The following is a 17,886-nucleotide window of genomic DNA, read 5'->3' as shown; positions in this document are numbered from 1 at the left end:
TGTTCCAAAAGTTATTGGGGGGGGAGGGGGGTCAAAGGCTATCAGATCTCTATATCACCACAACCAGAAAACAGCCAAATGTAAGTAGGGAGAAAGTGAGCCTCTGGTAAGATGGATGAGACAAGCCTATTGTCACCCTGAATATGTCAGTTTTCCTCACATATACCCTCTAGATCAGTGGTTCTCAAACTTTTGTATTGGTGACCCCTTTCACACAGCAAGCCTCTGAGTGTGACCGCCCTCCTTATAAATTTTAAAACATACATTTTATATTTAACACTATTATAAATGCTGGTAGGTGAACTGGGGTTTGGGGGTAGACCCTGACAGCTCACGACCCCTCATTTAATAATCTTGCTATCCTCTGAGGGGTCACACCTCAATTTGAGAACCCCTGCTAGATTCAAGAAGAGTGTGGGTTGGGGCTAGAGCCTCTCTTCCACTGTTGAGTCTAGGGATGCAGAGACCAAGGAAAACCCTTCTGCTCTTTAAGTTCAGTGGTGAACCAGGAAAGCTAGAGAGCTTTTGTTATATGCTCCAAGCTGCTAATGACAATATCAGTGTCACTGCTGTCAGTGGTAATTATAGGGATGGGTGACCTAAATTAACTGGCATCCAAATAGCACTAATATTTGATGTTCAGTGAATTTATTATTAATTTCCCCCAGCCTTTATAGCCACCAGCACCATCACAGTTAAAAGCAATTATTATGATTTCGTCAGATCACTGTAGCACTTCACTGAATTTTGTTGTAATTAAGGTGCTTAATTTAGCCTCCTCATTTATATTGTGGTCTGCATATATTTCTTTGTCTTACCAAATGCATGCATCTCACAATCTTTATTTTATTCTTTGTGAGTCTCTCATGTAAATCTCTTATGAGACAGTACTCTCAAAAACATACCCTCAGTAGCTTATGTTGATTTAAATATCAGGGTTCTTATCTCCATGCAAAGTGGAGGTTTTATATTTAATACTATATTTGTCTTAATAAACTTTCTGACTTTTCTTATATTCTTCTTTGTGGTGGCCTCTGCTTATTTTCACTTCTGGGATGAGACTGCCCTCCTCATGCCATTGAGCTTGAGGAACCTTCTAGAAAAGCAGTGCCCATTGTGACTGAGTGACTGAGCCTTGTAGGACTGAACACCTGGGGCCAAGGTTATAAAGAGCCATCCAGTACTCAACTACCTCCGCTTTTTCCCTTTTGTGGCTAACTACAAGTACATGAGTCTTCCCCTGGTATCCAAAGAGCTTTTCTTGTTTGTTTTAGTGTGGGGGGGTTCCCCAAAATTTTCAGGTAGCTTGTTAATAATTATTGTGGTTTTAGGTAGTTTAGGTGACTGTAGTGAGGCAACGACTCACTGGTGCAGCACCTCCTGCTGCTCATCCTGGGAATTAGCTCTCCAGCATATGGAGCACCCTCTACAGGCCAGTGTCTTTCCTGCTGCAGGCCCCATGTCCCTCCCGGACCCCGGTGCCCCTTTCCCTCAGGGTTCTGCCCCAGCAGTGCCCCCACTCTGGGTCTCCCCTCTAAACCCACCTTGCCTCAGTGGCTACTGCCAGTCATCACTTAGCCCCTGCTCACTGGGGCAGACTACAGTTTGTAAGGCCACTCATCATTGGCAAGAAGTTAGGACCTGCTGCCTTTGCCTATCTCTGGGCTGCCCTTCTGCAGCCCCAGTCCCTTTGTAGGCCTTTAACAATGCCTGCAGCCTGGGGGTTTACCAGGCTGGCGCGGCGCGGCGCGGCGCGGCACGGCACGGCACGGCACGGCTCTGCGTACCTTGCTCCCAGGCAGCTAGCCCTTCCCACTCCAGGGCTAGAGGAGACTCCCTCAGCTTCTGGGTCACAGCCCTCTTATCAGGGCCAGCTGAGCCCTAATTAAGCTAGCCACACCTGTGGTCAGCTACTCAGTCAGCTTCCCCAGCTGTTCTTAATCCCTTTTATCCAGCTGCAGCCCTCTCCAGGGCTGCTTTTAACCCTTCCAGGGCCAGAGTGGGGTGACCACCCCACTACAGTGAGTTTTAAGGTATTTCAACATCATTGCACAGTTTTAAGTCCAGGCTGATCATGTCCAATCCAGACCCCAAAGATTAACAGAAAAAGACTGGATTTTAAGTAATGTATTTGTGCCCATACATCTTTCCAGAGTCAGATGCACATAGTTGTTTTTTGGGCCTCAAGGAGGGAAATGTCAGAGATTGTTCTTCTATGTGCTGGGCCTTTACCCGTGAAGCCAAAGGGAGAAGCCTGGTTGTTTCCAGACATCCTTAAAGGCCGAGTAAGACTTGTCCTCTCATCTTGGCCCCATTAGGCTTCAAAGCTCTCTAAAGAGAGGAAGCAGAAAGAGAGGAAGCAGAAGGCTTCTGCTTATGGGGACCTGCACTTTTGTCTTGCTCCAAGTACCAGGATACTCTGTCTATTTTCAGGATTACTCCAGTGCAAGTGCAACTGGCTGGCTTTGGGGATGGTGTAGCTTTTCTGTGCTGACAATTTTCTAGAAAGTTCCACAAGCTTTGTGGAATGAGGGTCCATTTCCCATCAGTGGGAATATGCAGGCAATGCTCTTGAAAACCATAATTAGTGGTAAGTGGCTTCTGTAGTCACAATACTTTTTCAGGACTACTGGAGAAATCTTTATCACCATAGCTAATGTGTGATCTGTATATCACGTTCACCAAAGAAAAAATCAAGTAAGGACATTGAGTGAATGTCCACTGGGTTATAAAAAAATCTTCCTCATATTTCATTGTATTCTGAAATTATTCTTTAATTTGTAGTTAAGTACTACACAAAACAACCCATTGAATTGCATAAAATAAGAAAATCAATTATGGTTCAACAATACTACTTTCCCAATCAGTTGGAAATTAACCAAAGTGCCTTGTTTTCAGGAAATCTGATAGTATGATTCTGACTATTTCATTTGCACATATTAAGCATGATTTGTTTAATTAGAAGGTAAAGTGTAACAGTTGGAATCATCTGGGGAAAAGCATGTTTATGCTTCAACCAAGAATAAAATATGCTTAAAAGGGAATTGTTCTGTCATTTTGCAGTTGCTGTACTGAAAATGTGATGATGATTTTTTCATATCTGTTTGTCCTCTTTAATTTAGAACAGAATAAATAACTCTAGTTTTGTCAATTGTGGTGTTTTAATCGTATGATGTATTTAGAATTTGAGTTAATATCTTTCTGGGGATGACTGTAAGGTTTTTTGTTTACTTGGAGATTGTTGGGTTGTTGTTTTTTTTTTAAGGTAAATTGGAACACTGTCCTTAGCAATTAAGAGACTTGTTTTTGGATTGAAAAATCTACTTATTTTGTTGCAGGTTGCTGGGAGATTTTTATGAAATTGAAGCAATGATATAGAAACATTTGAAAGAAAGTTGATCTGTGGTTAAGGCATAGAAGAGGAAGTTAGGAGATCTGGGTTCAATTTCTGCATCTTTCCTTTGTGACCTTGGCAAGCCATGGGGTTGCCTACAGTTAGTGACTGTTACAGTTACCAGAGTGTCAAATTACAATGCACTTGCCTGATGTGCATGAACTGGCTGTGTGGGAACCAGTTACCATTCACTAAAAGTTCCATAGTGTGGGTAGCAGGCTCCACACAGTTAGGGCATGGCAAGCTAGTGCTCTGCACATTCACATCCCGGTTGACCATGAACTAAGTGACCATGTAGACAAGCCCTTCTTCCCTGTACCTCCATGCCCTATCTGTAAAATAACACGTTTCTTTTCTTCACTCTTTGTCTTATTTATATTGCAAGAGACGGTCCGTGCACTGAATAACTTAGTGTGTTTACAGGCCCTGGTCCACTGCTGCCCTCACCTCTTTTGGGGCTTCTCAGTGCTATTGTAATATGAAAAATACATAATAATGATGAATTTCAACAGTGAAGTAACTACTATATGAGCTTTATTGGATAGGTTTGCGTAAGTATCTTTCTAGCATCAACTAACCTGCAAGGGCTCAAATTTCCATTATGATTGGCATGAGAGCGGTCCTGGTGTCAGGGAAACCTAATCCATCCTACTCCCCACAACATATGTCTCCCCTCCTTCCAACATGTACCTTATATTAAGGCTGGGAGGGGCACCTGGACAGGAGCTTCCCTTACCAGTTGCCCCTCCCAACAGGCAATTCCCTTCTGCAAGGGAAATTATCCACTGGGCATTTATGACCAGAATATGCTCATTCTGCATTGCCTGAGTAATGCAAAATAGCCAGATTGTGCCAGAGACTATTGTTCTACTTGATACTTCCCAGTATGTACTGGGCTCTGTATTTAAAAATTGAAATGAGTTCCCTAGGGGCAGTCTCTTCTTTGGTCACTCCATGCCAGGAGAGATGTTCTCAGGGCATAACACCATCCTCTTTGGAAAGCTGTAAGAACTCATGGTGCATATTGTATGGCATGCAAGATTTAAACCTTCAGCTAACCATTTAACGACTGGCACTTACCCGAATTATTTATTTCTTGCTCCCTACACTCATTTCCCACCCCCCTTTTAAATTCTCCCTCCTGCCGTTTTCCAATCTGACTAAACCAATTCCTTTTCGCTCTCCCATTCTTCTTTTTTACAACTCTGCTGACTGTGGTATCCAAGTGCAATGAGAGTTTTGATAATCTAAATGGATAAAATCCTCTAACATTATTTTCAACAGTGCACAGTTCAGTACTCCATACTGGAATTTGGAAGTAGGGTAGGAAGTCAAACTTCCTATCTTATGACCTTCCTTACAAAAGACCTGTTAACACCCTTGAATTAGCATTGGTCTGGAATTCAGAAAATATTTTCAGTTCAGTAAATATGCTCCTCACTTCATCATTAACTTCCACCTGTACCTTATACAGCCTCGGGGAAGAGGTTGTTGCAAGCACAGGTAGGATGCCGAAGACAGCATACCACCCTATTGAGCTATGCTGCAAGGGGTGTGGGAGCCTAGAGGCTTAGAGTTTAAGGTGAGAAGGGACCATTAGATCATCTAATCTGCCCTCCTGTATTTCACATGCCATTATATTTTACCCAGTTACCCCTATATTGATCCCATTAGTTTGTTCCAATGGCTAATCACCCTCACTGCTACATATCTGTACATAATTTCTAATTTGAATGTTTCTGGCTTCACCTTTCACCCATTGGTGGGTCCTATGACTTTCTCCACTAGATGAAAGAGCCCTCTTAGTACCTGGTACTTTCTCTCCATGAAGGTATTTTTATGGACTGTGATCAAGTAACCTCTAAATATTCATTTTGATAAACTAAATAGATTGAGCTCTTGAATCTGCTCACTGTAGGGCATTTTCTCCAACCCTCAAATCATTTTTGTGCCCCTTGTCTGCACCCTTTCCAATTTTTCAACATCATTTTAAAAATGTGGACGCTAGGACTGTACATAATATTCCGCTGTCAGTCTCACCAATGCCTTACACAGAGGTAAAACTTACTTTCCTTCTCCTACTTGCTATTCCCCATTTATACATCTGAGGATCACATCAACCCTTTTTGACACAGCATTGCACTAGGAGCTCATGCTCAGTTGCTTGTGCACTATGACACCTACATTCTTTTCAGAGTCACTGCTTTCCAGCCCCCATTCTGTAGGTATGGCTTGCATTCCTTGTTCCTAGATATAAAACTTTGCATTTGGCTGTATTAAATCATGTTTTGTTGGAATGAGCCTAGGTTACCTAGATCACTCTGTAGGACTTCCCTGTTCTCATTATTTAGCACTCCACCAAACTTTGTATCATCCGTAGTGTTTTCCAGCAGTGACTGTATATTTATCTCCAGATCATTGATGAAAATGTTGAATTACTATTGTGTCTAGTACCAAATTCCAGCACGACACCACTAAAAACATCCCATTCAATGGAGATTCCCCACTGACAAGTACTTTTTGAGATCTGACAATTAGGCTCCATTGTAACTCCTTTAAGCCTCCAGAAAAGGGGAAAACTAGAAAGAAAGATAGATACATTTATATTTGATGGTCGTGATCTGAGCAGCAGATTTCTTGCTAGTCTTAGAAGCAAGTTTGCTGGTGGTGAGATAATAAATATCTTAAAATGGCTTTTTAATGGATGTGCCATATAATGCTAACTGTAACCATACTACTGGAAATGTGACCCTATAATACACACACAATGTATTTACAAATACAGTTCACTCTTCTTGTATACATCACACCTTTAAAATATTTAATTTGTTTAACTATCAGCTATGATCTATGAAAATCCCTCGCTTTAAAGCTGTCAAGCAGAAGTAAAATACAATGTGCCCAACCTGGAAAAGTTAAATTATGTAGTTGTCACTTGGACTATGAAGTAGCTTTTCTGCTTTCCCCAACCCAACATGATTTATAGTTTTAATGTTTCGTTTTCTTTTCTGTCAGACAAAAACTGTTCAATGGACATTGATGAATGTGCCTTCGAGCCCTGCAAAAATGGAGCCCATTGCAATGATTTGATTGGTGAATTTTACTGTAGCTGCTTGCCAGGTAAGTAGTCAGGTGGTATGTGGGTTTAAAATCTAGACTAATATTCAGCAGAGAAATATAACTCATTTTTTGTAGTTAGTACAAAATAGTAGTAATAGTACATACACTATTTAGGATTCAGATTTGCTTTGTATATAAATAGAAGGAAATTGTGCAAGTACTCGTGCAATACACTGCACAATTATTATGTCGGCACTTTCTTCTATTTTTAGAAATTTTCTTTCAGAACAGGTAGCTTGAATCCTAGATTGCATATTAATGAGTGAAGTTTTTGTATAAATCTTATGAAAATATAACTAGTATTCACACCAGAATCTTTGGAGAATTCTGTATTTCAAAATCTGTAAGCATGGCAACCTTCCGGCCGTATTACAGAAATGTGGAATGATTTTGTTTTCTTCTCGGATATTTATTGAAATGATGTTTTTTCAAATTTCTTATGACAAACTAGGGACATACAGAGCATGTCAGGTAGATATCATACCATATTTTTTCTTGGCGGTGAAGAAATGTAAAGAAGCTATTGATAACTCTGAGAAGAGTTGACAATATCAAATCAACTTATTTGCTGCAGCCTAATGACACAAAAAAATTTACCCAATTTGTATTATCTTGTACATGCACAACATTGATATGTTTCAATGTAATTTTCCTTATTATGCTTGGCTTGCTGCTGTAGGTCAGTTTTCACAAGTTCAAATATAATATACTTGAATACAATCTGCCATTCTAAATATACCATATCTATGCAGTATGATTAACTGGTGGAGCATCTCTCCCCCCCGCCCCCAACTCCCACTACATTTTTTTATGTATTGATTAGACACCCTCTGACTGGAAAGCAGTGGTTTAAACATAAGGAGGCAGTGGTGATTTTTTAACCTCAGTCATTTCCGCTTGTTAGGTCACTAACGCTGCATTATACCAGAGTTTCCAATTCATCCAATTCAGGGCCAGGAGGGACCATTCTGATCATCCAGTCTGACCTCCTGATGTTTCATTGTGTCAAGTTAGCAGTCTAATGCAATGAAACCTGAAAATGATTTTTAAATGCATTTAAAATATTTTTAATGCTTTTTAAATGCATGTACAATTTTTAAATGCTTATTAAAGTTATGTCCACTTTGAAGAACAGACAAAAGCTCTGGATTTTGGCTGCGAGTCTATTGGGAAAAGGTTAGTGAATTATTTCAGGTGACTTAATGGACTATGAGTGTGTCAACTACCTTTTTGATAGTGGTGCAGAATTTTTATGTATTTTCTATGTAACAGTCACTTGACACAGATTAGATTCATAGAGTACAAGGCCAGAAAGGACCATTGTAATCACTTATTCTGACCTCCTGCATAACACAGGCTATAGGACTTCCATGAATTAATTGCTGCTGGAACCAGAGCATATCTTTTAGGGAAGACTAATCCAATCTTCATTTAAAACCATCCACCACAACCTTTGGTAAATTGTTTCAATAGTTAGCGATTCCATTTGAACCCCATTTCTAGCTTACATTTGTCTTGCTTCAATTTCCAGTCATTGGACCTTGTTATACCATATCTGTTAGACTGAAGAGCCCTCTATTATCAAATTTCTGTTCCCCATGTAGGTACTTATAGGCTGTGATGGGTTCACACCTAATCTTCTCTTGGAAAAGCTAAATAGACTGAGTTCCTTGAGAACCGTTATAAGACATGATTAGCAGTCCTTTAATCACTCTTCTGACTCTTTTCTGAACCTTTCCAATTTCTCCACGCTCTGCTTGAATTGTGAGTATCATAACCGGACACACAATTCCAGTTGCAGTCCTACCAATGCCAAATAGAGAGGCAATATAACTGCTCTACTCCTACCCAGTATTCCCATTTATACATCCAAGGATTGCATTAGTTCTTTGGGCCAGAGCATTGTACTGAGAGTCCATGTTCAAATTATTATCTAGCATGACCCCCAATTCTTTTTCAGAGTCACTGCTTCCCAGGATCATGTTACCATCCTGGAATTAAGGCCTGTATTTTCCCCCCTAGATGTATGAACTTGCACTGGCCATATTAAAACTCATACTATTTGTACCTAGCTTACCAACCAATCCATATCACATGGTGTCAGTGAATTGTTCTCTTCACTATTTACCACTTCCCATTTTTGTGTCATCTGCAAACTTTATCAGTGATGATTTTGTTTTCTTCCTATCACTGATAAAAATGTTAATAGTCATAGGGTCAAGAACCTATCCCTTTGGGACCCCACTGGAAACACACAAGCTCAATGATGATTCCCCGTTTACAATCACATTTTGAGGCTAATAAGTTAGCCAGCTTTTAATCCATTTAATGTGTGCTATTTTACTTTTATAGCATTCTAATTTTTAATCAAAATATTGAGTTACAAAATCAGACTGTAGACAAATCTAAATATATTACAACAATGTTCTTTCCTTTATCAACCAAATTTGTAATGTCATAAAAATCAAGACAGACAAGATCTGTTTTCCATAAACCCATGTTGATTGGCAATTATCCTCCCTTTATTCTTTCTTAATTGAATCCCATATCAACTCTTCCATTATTTTGTCTAGGACTGATGTCAGGCTGACAGGCTTATAGTTATCAGGGTAATCCTATTTACACTTTTTAAATATTGCCACAACACGGGCTTTCCCCAAGTCCTCCGGAACTTCCACAGTGTTCAAGACTTCTTGAAAATCAACATGAACAGTCCAGAGAGCTCCTAGGACAGATCTTTTAAAACACTTGGATACAAGTTATCTGGACCTCCTGGTTGGAAAGTGTCTACCTTTTGTAGCTGCAGTTTAAAATCCTTCTGAGTTACTATTGCAACTTTGCATTTTGTCATGCAATATGACTACACACTCATCTGGCTTTTTTCCTCAAATAACGAACAAAAATATGTATTGAACACTTCTGCCTTTTCTGCATTGTTATTAACAGTTCTACCATTTCCATCTAGTAATGGACCAGAACTATTCTTAGGATTGTTTTTCTCCCACCTTATAAGCTTAAAACTCTTTATTTCTCCTAAATATTCTGGTCATACTTTTCTCCTTGTCCTTTTGCTCTCTATCAATTTTCTACCATTCTGATTTATATTCATTCCTTCTGTCTTTCTCTCTCTCTATTGATTTTATTATTCTAATCCTACCAATCTTTTCACCAGATTACAGTAATGCTAACTAAGTTGAATTTGTTAATGAATGACCAATTTCAATTCTACTTGTTTACTACCCAGGTTCCTAAATTGTGTATAGGCAATTAGGTAATTTATTCTCATGTCCCTCAGTGCATTGGTTCATTTTGTGCTAATTGTGTCCACATTTGTTCCCTCTTTTCACCCTCCCTTTTTGTTGTTCGTTATCTAATTTAGCCATCCTGTCCCCTAGAAGATTAACTCACCTTTTGCTGAAATGGAGGCAGTTCAAAATGTACTGGTCCCTCTTCCCATTGAAGATTGGTCAATGTTCCAAAGTACCATACCTCTGTACCTTATACAATTTACTTAGCTAACACTTCACTTCCAGAATCTACTGTTTTTCTTCGTTCACTCCATGGATGGAAATTATCTCAGAGAAGCTCACTTGGACATTCTTCTCCTTCAGCAGCCTTCCAAGCTCCCAGAAGTCACCTACAATCTGTGAGGTATTTTGTGAAGCAGTGTCACTAGTGCTGATATGAGAAGACTGTCCAATCTTAGTCACATTTCATGTCCTGGCTACAAGAAACAGCAGACCATTCTGTTGTCTGTCATTTGCAGAACATTATTTCCATACTTCTTAGTATAGAAACTCCAAGAAGGATTGTTTTTCTTCCCTGGATAATTGGAGATTCTTTTGTGTTATGCTCCATCCATCTATGCCCTGTACAGCTCTCCATTCCATTTGACTATCTTGGATCTTATATTTGCAGAAAGTTCTAGATTTTTACTCTAACAGTGTTTTGGAATTTTCCACATATTCTAAAATTTATTTTAAAAAATTAACATCATTGGGCCTGAAGGCTCCTAAAACAGCTCTTTTACAGTTGGTGCAAGTTGTCCAGTTATGCTGATTTAAAAATGTCTCTGTAGAAAAAAATATTCTAAGATCATCCTGAGTTAAATAGACTGAAAAGTACAGTAGAACTTCATAGTTATGAAACACCAGTTTTGAACTGACCTGTCAACCACACATTTCATTTGGAACTGGAAGTGTGCAATCAGGCAGCACCAGACACAAAAATAGCAAATATAACGCAGTACTGTGTTAAATGTAAACTACTAAATCAATAAAGTGTGTTTTTTTTTTTTAAATTTGACAAGGTAAGGAAGCGGTTTCTGTGCTTTATTTAAATTAAGATATTACAGGCAGCATTTTTGTTTTGTATAGTAAAGTTTCAAAACTGTATTAAGTTAATGTTCAGTTGTAAACTTTTGAAATAACCATCATAACGTTTTGTTCATAGTTACGGACATTTCAGAGTTATGAACAACCTCCATTCCTGAGGTGTTCATAACTCAGGTTCTACTGTACTTGAACATACAGTTATGATATGAGTACACCATTCTGCATCTTTCCAAACACAGAAGAGAAATATGTATTGAACACTTAAGAAATAAGAATGGCCATACTGGGTAGACCAATGATCCATCTAGCCCACTATCCTATCTTCCGACAGTGGGCAATGCCAAGTGCTTCAGAGTATGCACCTAACAGGCAATCATCAGTTGATCCATCTCCTGTTGTCCACTCTCAGCTTCTAGCACACACAGGCTAGGGACATCCAGATCATGGGGTTGCATCCCTGACCATCTTGGCTAATAGGCATTGATGGACTTATCCTACATGAACTTACCTAATTCTCTTTTGAGCCCAGTTATGGTTTTGGACTTCACAACTTCTGTGTCTTCATCATTATTAACAATTTTACCATTTCCATCTAGTACAGGCCTATACCACTGCTAAGATTTGCTATGAAATCTGTCCTTATTGTCTTAAGGACTTTCCCCTGGGGTCTTCTGCTCCTCATCAATTTGATACACTTAATTTCTAATTTCATTGATTAATATCTGTTTCCCTCCCCCATTTGTTATATACTGCATTTTTATTTTTTATTGCTTCCTTCACTTTGCCACTGAACCAGGGTGGGCTTTCAGCTAAAATTGTCTTTTTTTAAATTGTGAAATCATAGTATTTTGGGGCATTTAAAAATTCCACTGCCCACTTTTTATGCACATTTTTCTGTCTAAGCTTTTCTTCCAAGTCAACTTTGCTGATAATTTTCTTTATCTTTGGAAAATTAGACCTTTTGAAGCATCAAATAAATATATTAGTGGTTGGCACTGTCCTCCGTTTGCCTATATTTTATGTTACCAGGTCATAATCACTGGCACTTAGATAATTAACGTCCAGTACAGTGATTGATTCATTTTCTTTATCATGGTGTCTGCAGCGGAGTGTGATGGAGCCCCCTCACCTCCTGCCTCTGCAAGGTCCACAAAGTCACTCTGAGACCCTTTGGTTAGTAACCACTAGTGCAGTTTATTCATAGGGTTGTTCCCATCACCATTTAACCATGTACAGTTGGCCCTTTACCATCTGCAGGCGGGAGGGAGGGAGGGAGGGGAGAGCTACCTCCCTGCTTCCACTCCCTACCTTTTCCCTTTCTTTCTGCTCCCCCCTTGGCTTCCTTCCCCTGAGACTTTTATACAGCCCCAGGCTAATTAGGCGGCAGCTATCTCTGCTTCCCCAATTAGGAACAGCTCTAATTTATTCTCCTAAATTGGAGCTGCCATGACAGAGGGCTGAATCGGCAACCCTTTGCACAGCACCCTGTCACAGGGTCCTATATAAGATACCTCATGCAGGATTATAATGTCTTGTGTTAGGAAATTATCTATAATTTTTAGAAATTCAAGTGAAGTTTTCCTACTGACTGCATGAGGCTTCCAGCATGCATCTCCAAAATGAAATTCCCCATAACAAAAAAGCTTCATCTTACAAACAGGTGCTTATGGAGTAGCTCATCCTGTTCTTTGTTTTAATTTTTTCATCTGTTAGCAGATCCCAGTTGTCATCCCCTACTGTGCTTTGTTAGTCAGCATATTGATCCATATGCATTCCAGATCCTGCATTTCTGAGTTATGAGACTCTGAAACAGGTAATGGTGACTTCATTGCTGATACCACCCCCCATCTCTTTACTCATTCTTACCTTCCTACCATAGTTATAACCAGTGATTTTAACATTCAATTAATATGAATCGTCCTACCAGTTTTCAGTAATTCCAATTATATGAAATTTCTTCTCATCAGGCAGAATTTCCAACTCCTCTTCCTTATTGCTCAGACTACTGTCCTTGCCATATTAACAATAGAAAATATCTTCTGCGTTTGTAAGCTTAAAATATCATGATTTGATACTTTTAACTGTGTGGTGTTCCTTCTGGTGCTCTTCTCTCAGGTAGTCACCACAGCTGGTGAAAAGTTAAAAATTCTTTCCAATTCTTTCAGAATTTCCAAAATTCTGAAAAAAACAAAATGCATTTAGAAAAGGAACTGTAGACTCTCTTTCAAAATTTCCAGAAGATGTGGAAAAAATATTCTGAATGTTTCACTTCAAACCTAGCCTCACAGAAGGGAACCTGAAATCCCTGGAGTCCCCACCCATGGAACAATTCACACAATTGAGATGCCCCAGAGCTGTGGGCCCTGAAAAGCCAGGCTCCCCAATTCTCAGAAGGTCATCAAAATTGGTAATACAAATTGGTATTTTTAGACCCCTCCCCTGCCAAACAAAACAAAACTCTTCATTGGAAAGTTCCTCACCAATTCTAATAGTCTAATAGCCTGCCCAGCCTCATCTGGCTCCAGCTGCATAGAACACTACATGGTCCTTGGCTTCTGGTCATTACAAACTACCTAGCGTCCTCTCTGATTTTCACTATCTCTGGTACCTTGGTGGCCAGTTCCTTCTTTGAATCTGAGATGGTATTACTTCCTGAACCTGGTCATCCAAGAACTTGGCCAATTTCACAAAGCTGAAAACAACTGAGTTAAATCAGCTGGGAAGAATAATTTAATCAGAAAAATGAGACTAATAATTGAGAATTGTTCAAGAATATTTTACCTGATGCCCAAAAAGGCCACAATCAAGGGGGAAAAGGCTATATTGTGTTGTTTAAGAAAACCTGGTTTAGAGGGGATGTGAAAGCACCAAAAAAATATAATATAATATAATGTGTGTGTGTGTGTGTGTATATATATATACACACACACACACACAAAATAAAAGAAATGGAACAAAGAGGAAGTTGATATTAATGAATATAAATCAGAAGTTAGAACGGATAGAGAATTGAAAGGGGAAGTATAGCGTAGAAAGAAAATTCTACGGCTAATAGAGTTAAGAACAAGAAAGGTTTTTAAATATATTAGGAACAAAAAGAATCCTAAAAATGTTATTGGTATATTATTAAATGGAACTGGGAGAACTATCAAAAATGCAGAAAAGGTGGAAGTCTTCAGTACATATTTCGGTTCTGAATTTGGAAGAGAAAACAGATGATGTAGTCATATCATATAATGGTTTTCATTCCATCATCATCTCAGGAGTATGTTAAACTGTGGCTACTTTAGTGTACCACTTTTAAATCAATTGGTCCAATAACTTGCATCCAAGAGTTTTAAAAGAGCTAGCTGAGGAGCTCACTGGACTTAATGCTGATTTCAATAAATCTTGGAACACTAGGAATGTTCTGCCAGTATTTAGAAAGGGTAAATGGGATGACCTAGGTAATTATTGGCCTGTCAGTTTGATATCCATCTCAACAAGATAAGGGAATGGATGATATGGGAATTGATTGGCATTAATGATATTACCCTCTATTTCTAAATTAATAAATATGAATTTATGGACAATAGATCCTTGCAAATTTAACTTGCTATCATTTTTATGACATTATGAGTTTGGTTTATAATGATAATAGTGTTAATCTAATATGCTTAAACACCTGTAAAATATCTGACTTCCAATGTATGACAGGAAAAAATAGGGATGGGTGTAAGTTATTAAAGTTTGGATTGAGATCTGTTTTCAAAACTAAATATCTAAGTCCAAGGTAAAAAGAAAACATTCTATAAATACATTAAAAGCAAGATGACGACCAAGGATAGGGTAGACCCTTTACTCAATAAGGTAAGGGGGGGAAGGCAATAACAGAAAATGTGGAAATGGCAGAAGTGTTAGATGACTTTTTCAGTTTTCACCAGAAAGGTTAGTAGAGATTGGATGTCTAACAAGTGAATGTTAGTGAAAAATGAGGTAGGATCAGAGGTGAAAATAGGGAAAAAACACAAATTAAAATTTACTTAGACCAGTTATATTTTTCTTCAAGTCACTCGGGCCTGATGAAATAAATCCTAGAATACTCAAGGAGCAGAGTGAGGAGGTATTGAGCCATTAGTGATTATCTTTGAAAAGTCATGGAAGCTGGGAGAGATTCCAGAGGACTGGAAAAGGGCAAATAAGGACAACTTGGGGAATTACAGACCAGTCATCTTAACTTCAGTACCCACGAAGACAATGGAGCAAATTAAGCAATCAATTTGCAGACACCCAGAAGATAAAGTGATAAAAAACAGCCAGCATGGATTTGTCAAGAACACATCATGGCAAACAACCTGATAGCTTTCTTTGACAAGCTAACGAGCCTTGTGGATGTGGGGTTTAAGCGTTCGGACTCACCTGGTGGTGCCTCCTGCTTGTCGTTCTTGGGAATTAGCTCAATTTCCAGCCCAGAACGCCCTCTGCAGGCCGGTGATTCGCCTTACCACTGGCCCACGGTCTCTCCCAGGACCTGGTGCCCTTGCCTTGGGTGCTGCCACCCTGGCAGTACCCCCACTCCCTGGGTTTCCTCACTCCGGGGGACCCTCACCCACTATCCCCATGTCACCTCAGTCGTGGCTACTGCCAGTCACAGTCTAGGCCCGGACCCTGGGGTGGACTGCAGTATAAAAGCCAATTATCACAGGCAACAAGGGGTTTGGATTGGCTGCTTTTACCTACCCTCAGGCTGCCCCTCTGCAACCCCAATACCTCTATGGGCCTGGGACATTGCTGACCTAGGGCTTCCCAGCTCCTGAGGCCTTTCCCCAGCCTGGCCTCACTCTAGGTCCCCCGGGTGAGTTCCTCCAAAGCTAGGCCTGTCTCTCTCCAGCCAGAGAGAGTCTCCCTGAGCTTCTGGCTCCCAGCCTTTATAAGGGCCAGCTGGGCCCTGATTGGGGCATGGCCCAGCTGAGACTACTTCCTCACTCACCCCAGCTTCTAGCCCACAGCCCTCTCCAAGGGCTTGCTTTTCAGCCTTTCAGGGCAAGAGTGGGTGACCATCCCGCTACACACACACCCCTCAAAACCCCCACTCCAAGGGGAAGAGGGGCCTCTCAGCCTGCGCTCACCGAAGTTAGCCCTCCAGGACCGCCCCTCCAGACTCTCACATTTTCTTTCTGCAGCCTGCCAGGCTCGGGACATCTCCCTAACCTGTGTCTCTACCCTCTGGTGGGCCCGTTCCATGGCATCGAGCCATGTCCATAGATCTGGGTCCTCCTGTCCCCCCTCACTCAGGGTCTGAGTCCCGCTTGCCCCTCACCTGGGTCCCAGCCTCCCACTGGGCCCACATGGTCTGAGTCTCCTCCTTGGTGACTAACCGCATGACAGTCTGGGTTCCCAGCTCCCACAGGGATCCCTCCATCCCGGTTGCTGCTTCTGTCAGTTTTGGCCCGTCCAGCTGCACAGGCGCCTCCTCGGGCCTCTCCTCAGTTCTCCTGAGGGGGCAGTGCCTTTTTATATGCCCAGGTGCAGGCAGCCCCAGCAGGCATCCTGCCTTCATGCTGTCCCAGGTCTCGGCATCTTTCCTTCATCCCTCGCCGGGCCAACCCTTCCTTGGGGTGGGGCACTCCCACTCTAGGTGTCCTCTTTGCCCGCACGCCCACAGCCACCTGGGTTCCCTCACCCAGCAGGCTGCTTGAGGGATTGGGCATCGTCCCGTTTCGGGGTAAGGTACCCTTCCTCCAGCCCTGTAGGGACAGTCCAGTCTTAAGTGTCCTGTCTGACCACAGGCGTAGCAAGCCCTTATCATGGGCCTCCTGGCCCACGCCCTCCCCTGTCTCTTTTAAATTCCCATCCAAGGAATGTCTGCAGGGCCTGCTGCTCCCTCACCAGATTGTAAACCTGCTCTTGGAGGGCCCCCAACATCTCCCACAGTCCCTGTTGGGTCCCCTGAAGTCTCTGCAGCTCTTCTGTCCCATTCTGCTGGGCTGATGTCCCCAGGGCCCACCCTGGGGCCTCCGCATAGTACACTCCCATGTACATGGGATCCATCATCCCCTGTTTCTCCAGCAGCAGTTCTGTCACTTGTGATGTGGCACATTCCACTTAGCCCCTTATTCTGCCCCTTGCTTCAGGAGCAGACCACTCGTGCCCGCATTCTCCACCACTTGTAAGCATTCAGACTCACCCGGCAGCTCCTCCTGCTGGTCATCCTTGGGAATTAGCTAGATTTCCAGCCCAGAGCGCCCTCTGCAGGCTGGTGATCCAGCTTTCCACTGGCCCCAGTCCCTCCCAGGATCTGGTCCTCTTGCCTTGTGTGCTGCCCCCTGACAGTATCCCCAATCTCTGGGTATCCCCACCCTGGGGAACCCTCACCCACTATCCCCACATCACCTAAGTCAGGCCTGTCTCCATCTAGCCCCGCACCCTGGGGTGGACTGCAGTGTAAAAGCCAATCATCACAGGCAACAAGGGGTTTGGACTGGCTGCCTTTACCCACCCTCAGGCTGCCCCTCTGCAACCCCAATACCTATATGGGACTGGGACCAGGCCCTGCAGTCTGGGGAGTTGCTGGCCTAGGGCTTCCCAGCTCCTGAGGCCTTTCCCCAGCCTTGCCTCACTCTAGATCACCTGGGTGAGTTCCCCCATGGCCTGGGTTTCTGTAGTGTAGTGGTTATCACGTTTGCCTGACATGCGAAAGGGCCCTGGTTCGTAACCAGGCAGAAACATGCATCTCACCTCCTTTTGGGGGGGAGGGATAGCTCAGTGGTTTGAGCATTGGCCTGCTAAACCCAGGGTTGTGAGTTCAATCCTTGAGGGGGTCATTTAGGGATCTGGGGTAAAAATTGGGGATTGATCCTGCTTTTTGAGCAAGGGGGTTGGACTTGATGACCTCCTGAGGTCCCTTCCAACCCTGATAGTCTATGATTCTCTCTCCAGCCAGAGAGAGTCTCCCTGAGCGTCTAGCTCCCAGCCTTTACAAGGGCCAGCTGGGCCCTGATTGGGGCATGGCTCAGCTGTGGCTACTTCCCCACACAGCCGAGCTTCTAGCCCCCAGCC

General features: G+C 41.9%; 1 protein-coding gene across 1 annotated transcript in view; it reads left to right on the top strand.

Moving 5' to 3' along the window:
* Positions 1–17,886, top strand: part of EYS (eyes shut homolog) — a 1,492,075-nt gene that overhangs the window by 423,009 nt on the left and 1,051,180 nt on the right. Inside the window, exon 12 of the mRNA XM_084624916.1 lies at positions 6,410–6,514. Within this exon, the coding sequence (XP_084481042.1) occupies positions 6,410–6,514 (105 nt within the window). The remainder of the gene's footprint in view (positions 1–6,409; positions 6,515–17,886) is intronic.

Source organism: Lepidochelys olivacea (genome assembly GCF_965140295.1).
Source record: "Lepidochelys olivacea isolate rLepOli2 genome assembly, chromosome: 3".
Lineage (NCBI taxonomy): Eukaryota > Metazoa > Chordata > Testudines > Cheloniidae > Lepidochelys > Lepidochelys olivacea.
The sequence above is the reverse complement of the archived record's forward strand: the minus strand, read 5'-3'. Positions and strand labels throughout refer to the sequence as shown.